Raw genomic sequence first — 18,078 nt, 5'->3', positions numbered from 1 at the left:
CACAGTTGCATTCTTTAGGACTGCAAACCTTGTGTTGTTGGCAGCCATTGTGTTGGTGGATGTTAATGCATATTGTGGTAGTTTACATGCCTTTTTAAAGATGACTGAGGGGAGGGGAACTCATTAGACTTTTACCAAGACACGTATCTTGGTATTTCCCAGACAAGCTAACACCTGAGGAATGATTGGTATTTATAATCAAATTGTTAGAAATTCAAAATTTAATATCATATTTCACTGAAATTGCATAAATTTTGTTTTTGTGTAAACCTGTAAATTTGAAGCTGTCATTCTCCACAAATGATGGCATGGAGAGTCTCCTTTGAAAAAGTGTAACTAGGGAAAAATTGGGTTGATACATTACTGACTAAATTAAGATCAAAGTTTACAATTTAAATGATCAACTAACATATGTAAATAATGCTGTTATAAATAGTGAAACCCAAAATTCTCTTCTGTTGAATGTGCATTCTGCAGCAAATGTTATACATCTGCTGTAATTATTTACATCATTGTGTATTGCTGTCATTTATCCCTGAGGTCAGGTCAGGTCAGGTCAGACTGTTACGGCAGGGGCAAGAGGATTTGGTCCACTCAAAGGCAATTAGGTGAAGGGGTTGCATGTATGTTGGGCAAAGAGTGGGGAGCATGTCATGCAGTAGGGCAAGAGGTATCAGATACCGGAACATGGGGTAAAGAGTTACATGGTGTAGACAGCTAAGCAGTTCCACAACCAATGAATCAGATTAAAGCTCTGTAGTCCTGTCATAACTGGTGGGCAATAAACAACTGGCTCTAGAAGTACATTCAACCTTAAAGATGGGGAGTCCAGTACATCAGTGTAAAAGTTGAAGACTGAGGCATTTATAGCCATCTCCAGTTAGAGTGGGTGATCCATCTGTCTTTCCCTGAAATCCCCAGCATAACAGATCCACTTGATGTGAAGAAATGATTGAAAATGCTAGTTACTGTAAAGGCTGTGGGCATAAACAATATATGCCAGCAATAGTACAGAAGACTTCTGCTCCAGAACTACCTTCCCTGAGCATTCCAGAATGGCTGCAATGGCAACATCAGCCTGACAAGACAAAAAATTGCCCAGATAGATCCTCTTCACATAAGGCGGTCAAATCTAAACTAACTGGCATCAAGCTCTTATCAGTAGAGTGATGGTGGTGTCTTCCACAGCGCTATCGAATGGTACTCGCAGCAATAATTTGCTCACTTATATAATGTTTGTGTTCTCCCGCGGTCGCTTGGGCACTGATTTCTTTCCAGCTTTGGTACAAACATGGACAGAACAGCTGAAATGCAGAGGTGAGATGAGAGTGACTGTCTTTGAAATGAAGAGAACATTTTGAACAAGTGTGCCATCAGGAACCCTAATTAAATTCAAATCACAGGAAAATCTCAAATGGTTAAAATCGTACCTCGCACAATGGAAGGTAGTTGTGCTTGTTGGAGGCCAATCATCTCAATCTCTCAATGTCCATGCAGAAATTCCATCGAGTAGTGTCTTGGGTTCCAACCATCTGGGCTGATAAGAGACAAGTAACATTCATGACATTCAAGTGCTTGGCTATAAGCTTCTCTAACGACAATCTAATGACCTCTTTGAAATTCAATAGCATTTTGACATTGAATCCCCTGCAATCATGGGCATGTAATAGATTACCTTTCTTGTAGTTTTCATATAATTACTGAAATATAAAGCTTAAACCTTCACTATACCTTTGAAACTGGAAATCCAAATGGGATAACTCATCAGCTGACTCGCCAATCTGCACTTATCCTGTAAGGCACATGTTAGGCCTATAACCGTAAACTCTCCACTTGCTGGATGAGTCATTTCCAATAATACTGAAGAATCTTTACATCATACAGGACAAAACAGACTGCAAGATTGGCCCCCTATCCACCACCTTACACTGATTCCTTTCATCACTGGTTGCACAGTGGTAGCAGTGTGTACTATCCATTGGATGCACTTGAGTAAATCACCAAGCCACCTTTGGCAGCTTGTTACAAACCAGCAATCTTATTACAAAAAAGGACAATGGCAACAGACAACCTGTACAAAACCAATCACCATCCTAGCTTGAAATTATATCGTTGTTCCTTCACGGTCATTGAGTCAAAAAATCTGGAAATCCCTTCTCTGGGCACAGCTAAATCCCATGTACTACAGGGATTCAAAAGACAGATGGTAATCATCTTCTCTGATACAGGATGGCCAACTTTGCCAATGACACTTGCGTCCCATTAGAAAATTAAAAAGAAAATTTATTGCAGAAAATACAACTCCACAATTGTGACTTTGTTTTCCTTTTTGGTAGGGATGGAATATGTACCTATGTATCCACTTTATTCTTCTACTTATCAGTGTTCTGAACTCCGTTGAGGCCAGTAACTTGTCAAAAAGATGTTTGAATTTGTAGAAGATGTCTGAAAACATCACACACAAGCGAAGAAGAATCAGAAGCAGACTACTGGGTTCCTCAAGTCTACTTTGCCCTTTTTAGATCACATCTGGTCTGATTGTGGCTTCAGTTGCCCTTCCCTGCCAGCCCTGCATAACCCTTGATTTCCCCTATTAATCAAAGATCTACCAACTCAGCCTTGAACACATTTAATGACTATGTTTCCATGACTGTGTCTGGAGAAGCAAATTCCACAGACAGCAGACCCTTAGATTTACCTTTGAACATCAAGTAGGCTTCAAAAAATTGAATGATAGCATAAAGACAAAGTTTTGGGCTCTCTACTTAAATGCACAAGTTTTCCTCATTAAAAGTTCTAAAAGTTTTAAAGTGATAAGTGGGTTTGATCTAATTGCCATTATAGAGATGTGGCTGCATGGCGACCAGGACTGGGACTGAATGTTTAATGATATCCCATGTTTAGGATGGAGAGACAAGAAGGAAAAGGAAGTGGAGTTGTACTGAAAAGATGGGATCAATACATCAGTACAGAACAATGTATGAAATTTCTATAGGTGGAGCAAAGAATAGTGGTCAGAGGCTAGGAATCCTGCAACAAGTAACTTACCTCCTGATTCCCCAAAGCCTGCCCACCATTCGCAAGGCACAAGTCAGGTGTGTGATGGAATACTCCTCACTTGCCTGGATGGGTGCAGCTCCAACAAGAAGCTTGACGTCATCCAGGTCAAATCAGCCTGCTGGATTGGCTGAACATCCACAAACATCCATTCCTTCCACTGCTGTGCTTAGCAGGAGCAGCAGCAGTGTATGTCATTGTACAAGATGCACTGCTGAAATTCACCCATGATCACTTTCATCTGGAAGGACGGGCAGTTGATATACGGGAAGAGCACCATCCGCATGTTCCCCTCTAGCCACTCTCCATCCTTACTTGAAAATATATTGTTGTTACTTCAATGTTGGGCCAAAATCCTGGAATTCCCTACCTAACAGCATTTTGGGTCTACGTATAGTACATGGACTGCAGCAGTTCAAGAAGGCAGCTCATTTCACTTCCTGGAGGGCATTGAGGGATGGGCAGTAAAAGCTGGCCCAGTCAGTAATGCTGACATCCCATGAGCAAACTAAATTTAAAAAAAAAACCCATCAAACCACGTAGGATAGGAGAAAATGTACTAGCATGGATTAGTTGGCTAACAGACAAAAACAGTAGAAACAAATGGGTCATTCTTGAGTTGGCAGGCTCTGACTAGTGGAGGACCATATGTAATATTTCCAAATTTGTGGATGATACAAAGTTTAAGTGGGAATGTGTTATGAGGAAGAGAAAAAGAAGCTTCAGAAGCATTTGGACAGGCTGAGTGAAGGGGCAAGAACTTTACCAGACTTGTTTCCAGTTTGGTGGGACTGTCTTATGATAGAAATTGGGCAAACTAGACCTATATTCTCATTTTGGCAATTTTTCTACATGTTTGGAATTCTTCATCACAGGTGGCTGAAGAATCTGTTGTTGAATATTTTAGGTAGAGATTGATAGATTTCTGATTACCAGTGGCACACAGGGTTATGGGAATAGCGTGTGTAAAGGCATGGAAGTGTTCAATCAGCCATGATTATATTGTATGGTCAGATAGGCTTGATGGGTTGAATGGCCCACACCTGTTTTTGTGCTCATTTCAGTATTAAGTGGGGGACCTCTTGCATTTTAACCTGCCTACTAATTTTAGACTGCTGACAAGGGAAACCATCATAGCATCTGTCCTTAATGAAAATGGAACATTGGCCTTTGTTTCAAAGGGAATAGAGTATAAAAGTAGGGAGGTTTTGCTAAACTGTACAAGGCATTAGTCAGATCACTACTCGAATACTGAGGAGTTTTGGGCCCTTTATCAAAGGAAAGATACTAACATTGGAAGTAGTCTGGAGAAAGTACACTACGTTGATCCCAGGGGAAAGATCTAAAAGGGACCTAAGGGGCAACTTTTTCATGCAGAGGGTAGTGCGTGTATAGAATGAACTGCTAGAGGAATTGGTGGAGACTGATGCAGTTACAACATTTAAAAGGCATCTGGATGGGTATATGAATAAGAACAGTTTGGAGGGATGTGGGCCAAATGTTAGCAAATGGGACTAGATTTAATTTTGTGATATCTGGTTGGTATGGACAAATTGGACTGAAGGGTCTGTTTCTGTGCTGTACATCTGACACCCACAAAAGTTCAGTTTGGAAGGAGTTTTGTTCCTTTGTGAAGATCCTCTTGAGTTGGTTAGTATTTCAACCCAGCCTGATTCTAACAGAGTTTCCAGGTATGCTTACCATTGATAGCGTGGTACTGCATTGTGAGGGGGCCAGAGCTATCCCAGCTTTATCAACACAAGATTGCACTTTTCTAGTAACAAGCAATCACTGAACTTGAAACATTTAACTCTGTTTTTCTCCACATGGATGCTGCCAGATCTGTTGAGTTTCTCCAGCACCTTTAATTTTGTTCCAGGTATGGAAGGACTCTGTTATGAGCAGGCGTTAAGTAGGTTGGGCCTTTCCTCATTAGAATTTAGAAGAATAAGAGGTGACATCATTGAAACATGCAACTAACTTTAGGTACTTAATCTTTCTGACAATTGCAAAACCGCACTCCCATAATTTTCTGTCACATTCCCTTCTATTCCACATAATGTTGCACACTTTTTCGTTTAGTTCCTTTTTTTAATTGCTGGAATGTGAATGGTACTGGCAAGGCTAGTGTTATTGCTCATCCGTTGTTGCTGCAGAGGAGCTTGGTAGTGAGTTGCTTCTTTGAACTGCTGCAGTCCATCACGTACTTAACGGCCAACTGCTGTTAGGAAGTGCGTTCTAAATTGTTAACCCAGTGACTGTGACAGAATGGTGTGTGGCTTCAAGGAGTGTTTGTAACTGATGGTGTTCCCATGTGTTTGCTACCTATGTAATAGAGATCCTGGGTTTGGAAATTGCTGCCAAAGGTGATTTGGCAAGGACTACAGTACATCTTGTAATTGTTGGACCCTGCTGTCCCAATGCACTAGTGGGGGAGGAAGTGGATTTTTAATGTGATGGATGGGATGCCAATTAAGTGAGCTGCTTTGACCTAGATAGTGTTGAGCTTCCCATTTGTTGTTGGAGCTGCACTCATCCAGGAAAGTAGAGTATTCCACCTCATTCCTGACATATCTTCTAAATGGTGGAGACCACTGGGAAGATGGAAAGTTAATTACTCTCTGCAGCGTTTCTAACCTCTCTCCAGTTCATGTCGCCAAAGTATTTGTATGGTTTGTTCTATTTGTTCCTGATCAGTGGTCACCCCCAGAATATTGATAGCAAGGGATTCAGATCTGGTGATGCCATTGAATGTGATGGTGATGGTTGGACTCTTTCTTGGAGGTGATTACCTGTAACATTTGTGCCACAAATTACTTGCCAGTTATCAGCCTAAAGCTGAATGTTAGCTGGGTCTGGCAACGTGGCACAAATTGTTTCAATGTCTAAGGAGTTATGAATGGCACTGAACACTGTCCAGTCTCCTCCTTCCACATCCCCACCCACCCTGTTTCAGTTTTGTCTTTTGGCTAAAAGTCTTTGCTGCATCAGTGTCCTCAGTAGCTGCATATTATTACAGTGAATCTGTGTGCTTGCCTGTGTACCAACACCTTCAAACCAGCGCCTGTGTTTTTAAAGGCTTAGGAAAAGATATGCAGATAGATGATGGAGTGCAGGACACGAGGAACAAAAACTAGAAGGGAATGTAGAAAAAAATGCAATGAAGATGAGACTTGGAAAGAGACAGGATGACCGTTACATGCATTTGGGCAGGAAAAAGTGATTAACTTTTGTTGTCTCCTTGATTTACTTTTCTTGAGTGCTATTCGTACCCCTTAGCCCTATGATCATTCATTCTAATGTCATGTCTCTGCACTCTTTCCACTTGTATCCTCCTTGCATCCCATTTCATCATCTTCCTGCACTATTTATTGATTCTTGATTTGATAATGCAAATAACTGAGGTTAACAATGCTTGCATAGATGTACTTTGCATGAAAATTGTATAGCAACCTCCCATGATTGCACATATACAGTTAAAATCCCAGATCAGGAATTTGCTGTCAAGTGACCTCCTGTTCCAAATGCTGTGTGAATGTGACCTCTAGCTGTGATACTCTCCATTCCCAACACTGAACAGTGTGAAGTGGCTGTACTTGCCTGATTTATGTAAAATAAACTTGCCAGTAAATAATAGCCTTGCCCATTCTAATATGAGTAACCTTTTTTAACCATGTTATGTTTACATTATTCCTGAACAACCTCTCTGGCACTGAAAATTGTTTTTTACAAGTGGAAAATGGAGTTTTGTTCCATCAGATTTTACCATTGGAGGGTTGAAAACTTTCTTTTAAAATACTTTACCTTTTCTGCATTTTCTCTCTCTTGATCCAGTTAGTCTTTCCCTTTTTCAAATCTGTACCTGCTTGAATTCAATATTCTAACTGCAAATTCCTGGTTAAACTCTGCAGTACTCATTAATGATCCTTTTAATCTGGTTAAAGTGATGCAGTTTGTTTACCAGTTTTCACAGGTCCAAGATGTCCTGCAGAGGCTACAGTGTTTTTGTTTTGTATAGCTAGCTGATGGGAATTCCCAGTTCAAAGTGAAACATTATGAATGGTTATTATCATTTGTTCACTGAGCTCCAAATCTAACCTAATATAATTTGTATCATGCATTTTGTTTTGCCAGCTTAAGTTTTTAAAAAGCTCAAAAATAGGCATAGTTCAGAAATTTTTTTGGCTTAGTGAGATAATTATCTGGTTGCCATTTATTGTATGTGCTTAAAAGTTACCTCCTGCAGGAAGAGTTTTGGAGACATTTTTTAGCTATATATTTGTAGCATAATTTCGAAGGCAATGCCTATTGTGAGGAAAAGAAATTCAGCAGTAGGTGAAGGAGAATAGAGGTTTGAGTTAGTTACGCTGGTGCAGCTCAAATGCAGTAACTTAAAGGAGTTCTTGTATTCCCACTCTGTGCTGCCTGAGCCAGTTTCCTTCAGAGAATGCTCTCATGCTATGGAGAGTTCCTGAGTTGTGTTTTCCCTTTGTCCTATCCTATGACTGCAGAACCTGATGAAACCCTTGCACCTGAAATACGCTATTATACTGAAACATGAAAATATTCTGTAGAAAGCTTGTCTTTAAGCATGTACATGCATGTAATAAATGTCAAATAAGTACAATTCCAATATACAATGTGCATCTTGCATTAGAACAATGTTTATGATATTGAACTGAAAATATTTGATATGCATCTCAGATTTTGGTGATACTGAGGCCATTTTCTGTGCCAGCTATTGAATAGCTTGACTCGAACGGTCAAAACTTACCAGTGAGGTTGGGGCTGGGGGATTTTTTTTTTTTTTTTTTTGTTGCATGCAATTTTACACTTCTAATTTTTCTATCATGTTATAAGCGAAAAACGCATGTAATACTGATATCACTTGTTTAAATTTAACTGTGGAGCTTGTCTAACAGCATAGCTATTTTTCAGTATTCCAGAAATGGAAATTTGTACAAAATTCTAGAAACTGTACAGGTTGGTATCATGTTCTGTTCCAGAATCTGAAGGAAAATCAATGTTTAAGCAATCAATACAGTATAGCCTTCATGAATTACAAAAAGCCACATATATGGGAAAAATGGAAATTTCTGCATTCTCTTCACTGGTTATAAATATAAACTGAATAATAAAATGAATAAATAAAATAAACTGATTATAAACATCAGCTAAATTTCATTATTAAGTTAATTATTTTGTCACCATTTCAAAATAAATGATAATCATATCTGTCATCTCAATTTTCCCAAATCTTCAAGCTGTGTTGAAAACATTTGCGATATTTGGAGTTGGAACACTGCCAAACACCAAGTTGACTCCATTTTGTATTCCATATTAGTGATGGGCAATTTACATACAATAATGCAATAATATATTAATTTTCAGTAATTGCAATTTTTTCCATTCAACACAGTATCAAGCATGACAGTTAGTTGGTTCTACTATGTGAAGCTGATGTAGTTTCATTTATTCTGCAGCATATCACTGACTCTTTATTGGCATGACGCAGCTGTCTGCTTTTGCTGCCTAGACTGCGGTATCATTTGAGTTAGCATATGAATACGTCACAAGTGTGGTGCGCATATTAACCTATTGACTGGGGAGTGGCTTATGATAGCTTAGAGAATTTTGTTTCATTTACAGATACCAGAGTAATTCTGAGTTTTCTTTAGCAACATAACCATCCATGAGAACTCTCAATAGTAACCTGTACTGCACAGAACAAAGATTATATTTAGAATTGAAAAGGTTAATGCGCACATTTAAAATCCTGGTGTGGAAATTTTACACCATATAAATAGGTAAGGAATGCCATTACAGGATTTTTGCACTTCCTTTACAAAATATGCCAGTGTTGTTCCATGTCACTTTCTGGATGTATTTGAATTGTTCATAGTGGAATAGGAAAGGGAGCTAGGGGAAATGTCAGCCAATCAAAAATCAGTTCGTTTTAGGTCAAGTAGTTTGAACTGCTATGACGTGCATTAGATTACTGTATGTTACTGAGACAGTACCTGAAGATGGCTGGCTGACTGTACAATATTCTGAGAGTTAGAATTTTAAATTGCCATTTGATTTCTTCTGGGGAGAGGTTGAATTTGTATGATCAGTCGTGCTTAGATGCAGCTGTGTGACGCCAGTGCAATAGATGCTGCCTACATTTTTATGCTGACACGATGGGAAACACTTTGGGATGTGTTCGAGAGCAACAAGAGACTGCAGGAGCTAAACAGAAAAAATCTTCCCTCATGCCACAGGAAAGCAATAGATTTAAATGCATGAGAAAAAACAAGAAAACTGTCTCGCATTCCAGAGATGCAGCAGGAAGAGCAGAAAAAAAACTGACAGAAAAGTCATTTCAGTTGCTACTGAAAAATGATGAGACTGGTTTGAATGAGCCACGTTTTCCTTTGGATATTACAGTGGGACAATTGTCAAAGAAGACTGATGCCAATCCCAAAAACCAGAATAAAGGGCAAGACCTTGCAAATATGTTTCAAGAGCCGGCACATCTTAGTGACTCATTAAGTGTCATTACTGAAAATGTAATTATGCCAATAGATGTAAATGCTGAAGGTAGTGGTGACAGTGCACAGCAGGTGCTTTTAGTCAACGCTAAAATCAAACCAATCGAAGAGTATGTGGAGAAATTTGGGAAAAAAATACCTTTATCTGATCAAATCACATCAAGCAAAGAGCTCTGTGACGGAATTGTAAAATCTTCAGAATCTGAATTGAAAGGAGATTTGAAAGTGTCTGGAGGGGAGAGCCAAATTCACCAAGTAAGAGGAAATGCATCAGTAAACAGTAGAATAATTGAGACTATCACCGATGCTGGAGCTGTAGACTGTGTTAAAATAAAAGGTGGTGTTGAAAATCCTACATCATCCAGAATGACAGCCATAGTGACACTGCAGCTTGGGTGGGAGGGGAATAACTCTGAGATTCAATGGACTCGATAAGCAATTCAAACCTTTTACATCTAAAATTTGAGGAGAACAGTCAGTCCTCACTGCATATGGAAACTGGAGCAGTTGCAAAGGAGGCAAAGTTAAGTATAGAGACTGATTTAGCACCTTTGCAGAATTACTACTCGAATACAATGCTTCGGACTAATAGCACTCTATACTCCTCTGGTTACTGTAGTAATTTGCTATCGGCATTTAAATGACAGCCAATCTGGAAGAACAGCTGTTCTTCCAGAGATTTTGAGCTGTTCTACTCTATGCCTGATGGATGCAACATGTCCATTTCAGAAAATGAATTTGGATTATCAATGAATAGTGAGGGTGAAGATAACTTAGCTGATTTCACTGCTAGAGCAGGAAGTGGTTAATATAAGATTAATATTAAAGATAACTCCTTGCAATAGTAATGATTCTTTACAGTTTCAATAATGTTTAAAATGCATGTTGGGCTCAAGTATTGAAATGCCAGAATTTTTTAACATTCAATAGTTTTGATCTGCTTTGTTTTCCATTAAGTGATTTGCAAAGCATCCTCAAATTTCAGGTACTCCCTGAAGGCCACAAACAATATTGTGACTGTTCCTTTTAATTAGAAACAGCTTTTCAAATAAACCTGTTTGTAAAATATCTCCATGATCTTAATTTATAGTTCGAAATTATCAAAAACATTCTATTTAAGATCTGCTCTGATAGATCTTGATTCTAGTTGCTAGCTGATTTGCAAAGTGGAGCTGATGCATTGAAATGGCAGGGCAACTAACCCCTGTGCACGCGCACGCACACGCAGAGCCAATTGTGACTTCTGTGAAGAACATGCTAAATGTATCCAATACTTAGACCAAAGAGAATATTGTGATTTTTGAGCCTCCAAATTCACGTACATCTGATCTGTGAACTTCCTACTGCAGCCCACTTTCCTCACTAAGAGGAGACAGAATGATCAGCTCGTGGATAGAGGACTTCAGTGGGGCAAGAACAGAGCGGGGCTGGAACCAAAGTTTGGCCAGACAAAAACAAAGCTGAATGATGGACAGCTTCAAAGAAGAGATGGTTTGGGCGTAGCCAAGGTATATTCCGTCAATGGAAAGACAAGACAAAAGGCCTAGAGCTTCCTGGATGATGAAGGAATAGAAATTAAGTTAAAAGAAGAAAATTTGTGCCTATGACACTTGTTGGGTAGTAAATGCAGTTGAGGATCAAGCTGAATACCAAAGATTCAGAGGGAGGTAATAGAAGCAAAGAAAGATTTTGAAAACACTCAACAGCTAAGATGAAAGGAAATCCCAAAGTCTCTTATAAGCATGTCAATAATAAAAGGGTGGTAGAAGGAGAAGTAAAGTAATACTTTTCATTAAGAACCAAAAAGGGAATTTTACACTTGGAGGCAAAAGGCATGATTGAGATGTTAAATTAAAGTTCTGCATCTAAGTTTACCAAATGAGGCAGATACTGCCCAGACCAAGGTGACGGAAGAGGAAACTTAATCATTGGACAAGTTTAAAATTGTAAGGAAGAGGTACTGGATAAGCTTTTAGTTCTTAAAGTTGATAAGGTACCATGTCCAGATGAGGTGCATCCGGGATATTGAAGGATATGAGAGTGGAAATTATAGAGGCATTGGTAAATATCTTTCAATCTTCCCTGGATTCTGGAATAATGCCAGAAGGTTGGAGAATTGCAAACATTATCGCCTTTTTCAAAAAACCCTCTGAAAATCAATCCAGAGATTACAGACCAGTCAAGTTAATTTTGAAAATGGGGAATCTTCTAGAAACAATTATTCAGTGAGCCCGGATTTGTTGAGGCAAGTTAGTGTTAAGCTTTAAGTTCTTTTGAAGATTTAACGGAGAGGGTTAAAAAGGGGACGGCTATTGATGTGTTGTATATGAACTCCCAAAGTGTGTTCAACACTGCCTCTCTTGTTTCATGACCTACGACTTCTCACAAGCCTTTTATTTGGCAGTGGCAAAGTGGATACAAAATTGGCTAGCTGAGGAATAGGAAACAGTGTTGATTATTGAGTATTTTCTGGGCTGAGGAAATATGTTTTGCGCCCTTGTTTTGTTTATTGAAAGTAAGCAAATGCCTCAATGATTTGGTTGCCCATCCAGTAGGCACTTTTCAAAATGGCGTTGACTGAATTGTCATATTACTCGGGCAGTAAGTCTTTGATTCCATTTTGAAGTGGATATAGTCCAATTAACCCATTCGCAACATGTGACATTTAGCTCCAGTGTTTATTGCATTCTTGTTGACTGCCCGTAAACCAGGCTTTATTCCATACTGTATTCATTTGGCCATGTACTTTCAAATTGCTTGCCTGGACATCACTACCGCATATCCTCTCAACTTAGTTTTTCAGAAAGTGGCAAGTTAGACGTGTCCACAGTTGAATGTGGTAAACAGAAATCATTTCATACAAAGCGATTAGAAAAAATAAGTCTGTTCTTTAAGGTACTTCCTAAACTCTACCACTTGGACCAAATTTTAGTGACCGGTCAAACTGTTGTTTCTTGTAATTGATGTCCACTTTGTTTTTTATGCGTGAGTATTTCCCTACAAGCTGGCTTGAGACATTGCCTTATGTAAAAGCTGCAGTTTATCATAAAGCCAAATTATACCAAATGTTTGAGCTTCATGTGTTAATGTTTCTAATATTGGCCATACTGTCAATCAGTACTGTTCTACATAACCTACTCCTTTGTCCCACTATAATGGCACAAAGCAAAACAGAATATAGGTTAAATCTTTTGAGGTAATTGGCAAATGAACCACAAGGGAGGTGAGAATTATTTTTACATGCTGAGTTATGAGACCTGGAATGTGCTACCTGAAAACATTGGGGAACCAGATTCAATAGCAAATTTGTGAAGGAAGGTGGATAACTACTGGAAGAAATAAAATTTGAGGCACTAGTAAAATGTGGCTGTGTGAAGGTAGTTGGATATCCATTGGAAGTTATGCATTGGGATGTTGGTCCTCTCTGACTCTGTTTTCATCAATGTACCCAAGAGTTTGAGCAACTGATATAAAATATTCCAGATTATAATATTTGGGCTGATTATAGAGAAGTTTGCAATGACAAGTACTAGATTGCACCCTCATTACTTAATGGAACTTCCAGAAACTGCATCCTTTTTAAGGACCCATCCAAAAAAGTACTCATTAACTTTTGAAGTTTCAGAAACTAAAAACAAAAACTGAACATTTTTTCATTGAATTCAACATTTTAAGATTCCCAAGTAGGAAATTGAATACGTTTGCTGAATATGACATCAAATTGTGGGAATGACAAAATAATTCAGTGCCCTATGTGAGGAGCGCAAATCCTCCCAGATGTTCTTTTTTGAAAACCTAGTAATAATAATGGAAGGACCTTTTATTTTTGAGACAAACTAGCTAAATAGTTGCAGCATAATTTTGGTATATGTATTTTTAAATGCAACTTTAATAATGTTGTATCTGATCTTTTTAAACATAATCGTGAAGAAAGAGCAGAACTACTATGCACCAAGCTAACTATTTTCTTGTTCCAGTATTACTATTCCATCTCCTTATGCATTACATGTGAAAGTTACACACCAGAATTGTTGCTTCAATTGGAATAGTCAATATACTTTAGACATTTTTCACAGGACATGAATTCAATGACTGCAGATTAAGGAATTGTTGCAAATGTTAGTCTTGTAGATTACTTTGACTGTAAGACCATTAGACATAGTAGAATTAGGCCATTTGGCCCTTAGAGTCTGTTCCACCATTTGATCATGGCTGATATGTTTCTTAATCCATTCTCCTACCTTCTCTCTGTAACCCTTGATGGGCGTACTAATCAAGAACCCATTTATTTCTGTTTTAAATACACTCAATGACTTAGCATTCACAGCCATTTGTGGCAGTGAGTTTCACAGATTCACCATCCTCTGGCTGAAGAATTTCCTACTCATCCCAGTTCTAAAGAGTCATCCCATCACTGAGTTTGTGTTTTAGCATGTTGTATTATTCCTCTCAATTATGCATTGTCATCTCTAGACTTAAGTACACCATTGCATTCCTGACTGTCTCCTGTGTGGTAAGCTCTGAACAACTTGAGGTCATCCAAAATTCTGCCTATGTCCTAACTTGCATTGAGTCATTAGTTTGCCCTCTTTGTTCTCAAGAAGGCTGCAGTGAAACAACTAATATATTTGGTAGTTTTTTTTATTCATTCATGATGTTAGCACCCTTGGCTGCTCCAGCATTTATTGTTGATTTCTAATTGCCCTTCAGTGGGTGGTGATGAGCTGCCTCCTTGAATCCCTGCTGTTCACTTGCTGTAGGTAGTCTCTCAATATCATTTTATGGACGGAGTTCCAGGGTTTTGATCCAGTGATACTGAAGGAATGATCATATATTTTCAAGTCAATATGTTAAGTGGCTCAGAAGGGAACTTGCAGGTAGTGGTGTTCCTGATGCCCTGGTGTTCCTAGATGGAAGTGGCTGTAGATGTGAAAGGTGCCTTATAAGAAGTCTTGGTCAGTTTCTGAGTGCATCTTGTAGGTGGTACATACTGTTGCTACTGAAAATCATTATTGGTGGGAGTGAATGTGTGCCAAGCAAGTTGGCTTTTTTGTCCTGGATAGTGTTGAGCTTCTTGAAGTGAAGTATATTCTGTCACAGTTTTGACTTGTGACTTGTAGATGGTGGATAGGCTTTAGGCAGTCAGAAGGTGAGTTACCCGCTGCAGGATTCTGAACCTGTGGCTTGCTCTTGTAGTCATAGTACTTGTATGGGGAGTCCAGTTCCGTTTTCTGGTCAGTGGTAACCCCAAGATGTTAGTAATGGGGAATTCAGTGATACTATTGCCACTGAACGTCAAGGTGCAGTCATTAGCTTCTGTCATCTTAGAGCTGGGTCATTGCTTGCCACTTTGTGAATGTTACTTGGTGCTTAGCAGCTGAAATCTGGATGCTGTCCAGATCTTGCTGCATTTGAATATGGACTGCATCAGTATCTAAAGAGCCAAATGATGGTGAATGTTGTGCAATGATCAGTGAACATCCCCACTTCTGCCTTTACAATGATCAAAAGGTCATTGAAGCAGCTAAAAATGTCTATGCCTAGGCCATTTACACTGAGAAACTCCTGCAGAGGTTTCCAGGAGCTGAAATGATTGACCTCCAACAATCTTTCGTTGTGCCAGTATGGTACAGGTATTATCAGTGATTAATTTAATGATGGGGCTGGTATTTAGTTGGTCTTAATTGATGAGAATAATCATGTCCATTAATTGTGGACCAGATTTGTAGTGAATTGGTACTGCATGTGGTCTTAAATAATATGATTTGGATATAGAAATGTTTCACTAATTTTCTTTTACAGATCTCTGAGATCTATGTGGGTGGAGAATCGGGTGACATGTCAGCTAAAGAAAAACTATTACTTTGGACGCAGAAATTGACGGAAGGTTACTCTGGGTTAAAATGCTCCAATTTCACCTCTAGCTGGAGTGATGGAAAAGTATTCAATGCCATTATCCATAAGTACAGGTGAAATAATATGAACAAATTGGAAATATAAGAGCTTGAGAGATTTTGTTAAACTTTCATTAGCATTGTCAAGAAGCTGATGAAACAAAGATAGGAATAGGTTGTTGAGCCACTTGAGCCTGTTCCACCATTCAGTTAAATCATGGTTGACTGCACCTCTGTTCTCTTCTGTTCAGCTGTGCACATGTTCAACAAATTGGAAATATTGCATTAATTTTTTTTAGTTTAATGCCCCTTTTATGCTGAATCTGAAATGTTACATCAACTTATCTTTTACCCTTTCTATTTTATAATCTGACAGATACCACAATTATATATCAAATATGTAAAAGTAGACCAAGTCAAACTGTGTCACCATTGCCCAAGTGTAGTTTTAACTTTTTCCCTTCATTTTTTCCTTTGTTCCTATATCGTTCAAATAACACACTTAAATATTTCCAATCCCAGAAAAAAAAGTTTGATGTTTCAGATGCAACTGCTACTTGATTGGACTTGTCACATTTTTTCAACAAAAGTTAATTATTTTGTATTAGTTATTTTGTAATTAATTTCAGTGCACTGATGTCCATTTGATACTTGGTTTTGCAGGCCAGATCTCATTGACATGGAGAAAGTTGCACTTCAGAGCAATCAGGAGAATTTGGAGCAAGCCTTTGCTGTTGCTGAAGCACTTGGTGTGACAAGACTGTTGGATCCAGAAGGTATGCTGTGAATAGTTAGAAACTACACTGTGTACAAGAAAAATGTTTATGCCATCTGACATATGCATTATTATTGATTGTCTGTCTGAATATGAAATAGACTAAAGATGGGTAAAATGTTCAGAGTCCAAACGATGTCAATTAGGTTTAACATTTTTCACGCATTTATCAGTAGTGCTGTTTGTTTTTTGTTTGCTGATGGTGTTCTCCTAAGATCTAGTTTTGTTTTAAAACTGCAATGCCTGTGGTAGCAAAATGAATGCTTGAGTTTCTCTTTCCCCTGCTCTTGAGAAAAAGGACAAAGTGTAGCTGTTCTGCTACTGCAATAGTACTGTAATACAAAGGGCTTTTTGTCATATGAATATATGATGCCAACCAGGTGTTGAGTGGGTATCTGCTGCTATCCTTTATTCTAACTGAACCTACAGAACCCACATTGTCTAAAGTGGTAGAGGAAAACCACTAGGTAGTCTGATGAGAAGATGCTTTTGGCTTAAACAAGATGTACTTTAGTACATGAGAGCAATTGGGTACAAGCTAAACATTAATAAGATCGCTAATGTTACTGAGACAATGAGGAAAACTAGGTGGCAGGTCTGCCTTTTATTTTAATGGTTTTATTTAACTATTTTTCTAATCGACCTGTTCACAAATGTTATTCCACACCTCTGGAGCAGGTGGGATTTGAACCCAGGCCTCCTGGTCTAGGGGTAGGAATACTATCCCTGTGCCGCAAGAGCCCCACCCCCGAGGTCTGCTTTTCTTGAGATCCTGAGCTGTTTTGCATTTCCCACCCAAGTCCTTATGATATAATTAATAACAACCATCAGCACAACTGTTTCAAGACCATTACTTCGTGCAAAAACTTGGACCAGTAATCCAGAAAACAGATATTCAGATCCAACAATGTTTTGAGCATCTAAATTTTATAAAAGGAATATAGAAAAAAAGGCTTGCTCAATAAAAGTGACAATTGTAAAGACTGTATCTTTCTATTTTTGTGTTTCTGATTGTGAACTCAAGTGGGAAGGGCTTGGTGCATTTTTTTAAAAGCAAGTTACCAAAAATCAATGTAACTGGTGCTTTAAACTGTCGCTGTGTTCAAGGAATGGGGAGGTTGGTTGCTGATGGGCTGGCATCAGTTGTTGTATACAAGGTGAGATTTGACTCATAGCAAATAACTAATTTTATGGAGGTGTGACCAGCTGTGGATGACAAAGGCCATCTGTGTGCCATCAACTATGCTTTGGTTCTAAAGCTAAACAACTTGTGCATGTGAACAATATTACCAGAAGCCTTCAGACCTCTGGAAGGGAAGGCGGTGTATCTCTCTGCAGTAGAAAATACCTGAAGCTTGACAAAAACCAGCTTATTTTCCCTTGCCAGTTACTGTAAGCTGTTGTTTTTGACCGATAAGTCAAAGACTTTATCATTTGTAAACCACTCGTCCTTGCCTCTTGCAAGGAAGTGGAAAATACCTGGAGAAGAGAGATTGAAAAACAGCCTTCCTGGCAAGCAAAAGGATCATCTCTGAAACCCTGTAGACAGGGACTATTGAAGCGCCTTCCCAAATTATTTTCACCTCCGCCCATAACTCCACTTTTTTATCGCAGTCTATCTGTGTGTGTGAGTTTTATGAGGGGACTAGTTACGCGTTGATAGTTCACATTTGTTTGCATGTAACAAAAATCTATTTATTACAAAAATAGCAATTCTTGTTAAGTACGGAAACCTGGTTCATGTTTTATGTCAAGCTGTGGCTAAAAAGGCAGATCGTTTGGGAAATTTTGCATGCTTTGATTAAACTCTTTAACTATC

General features: G+C 38.7%; 1 protein-coding gene across 1 annotated transcript in view; it reads left to right on the top strand.

Annotated features, from left to right (window-relative positions):
* The window catches only part of LOC109915062 (microtubule-actin cross-linking factor 1, isoforms 1/2/3/4/5-like), a 101,508-nt gene that overhangs the window by 14,850 nt on the left and 68,580 nt on the right, over positions 1–18,078 (top strand). The window contains exons 4-5 of the mRNA XM_048612951.1: positions 15,393–15,559; positions 16,148–16,260. Of these exons, the coding sequence (XP_048468908.1) occupies positions 15,393–15,559; positions 16,148–16,260 (280 nt within the window). The remainder of the gene's footprint in view (positions 1–15,392; positions 15,560–16,147; positions 16,261–18,078) is intronic.

Source organism: Rhincodon typus, chromosome 27 (genome assembly GCF_021869965.1).
Source record: "Rhincodon typus isolate 14 chromosome 27, sRhiTyp1.1, whole genome shotgun sequence".
Classification (NCBI taxonomy): Eukaryota; Metazoa; Chordata; class Chondrichthyes; order Orectolobiformes; family Rhincodontidae; genus Rhincodon; species Rhincodon typus.
Note: the sequence above shows the minus strand (reverse complement) of the source record. Positions and strands in the feature narration are given on the sequence as shown.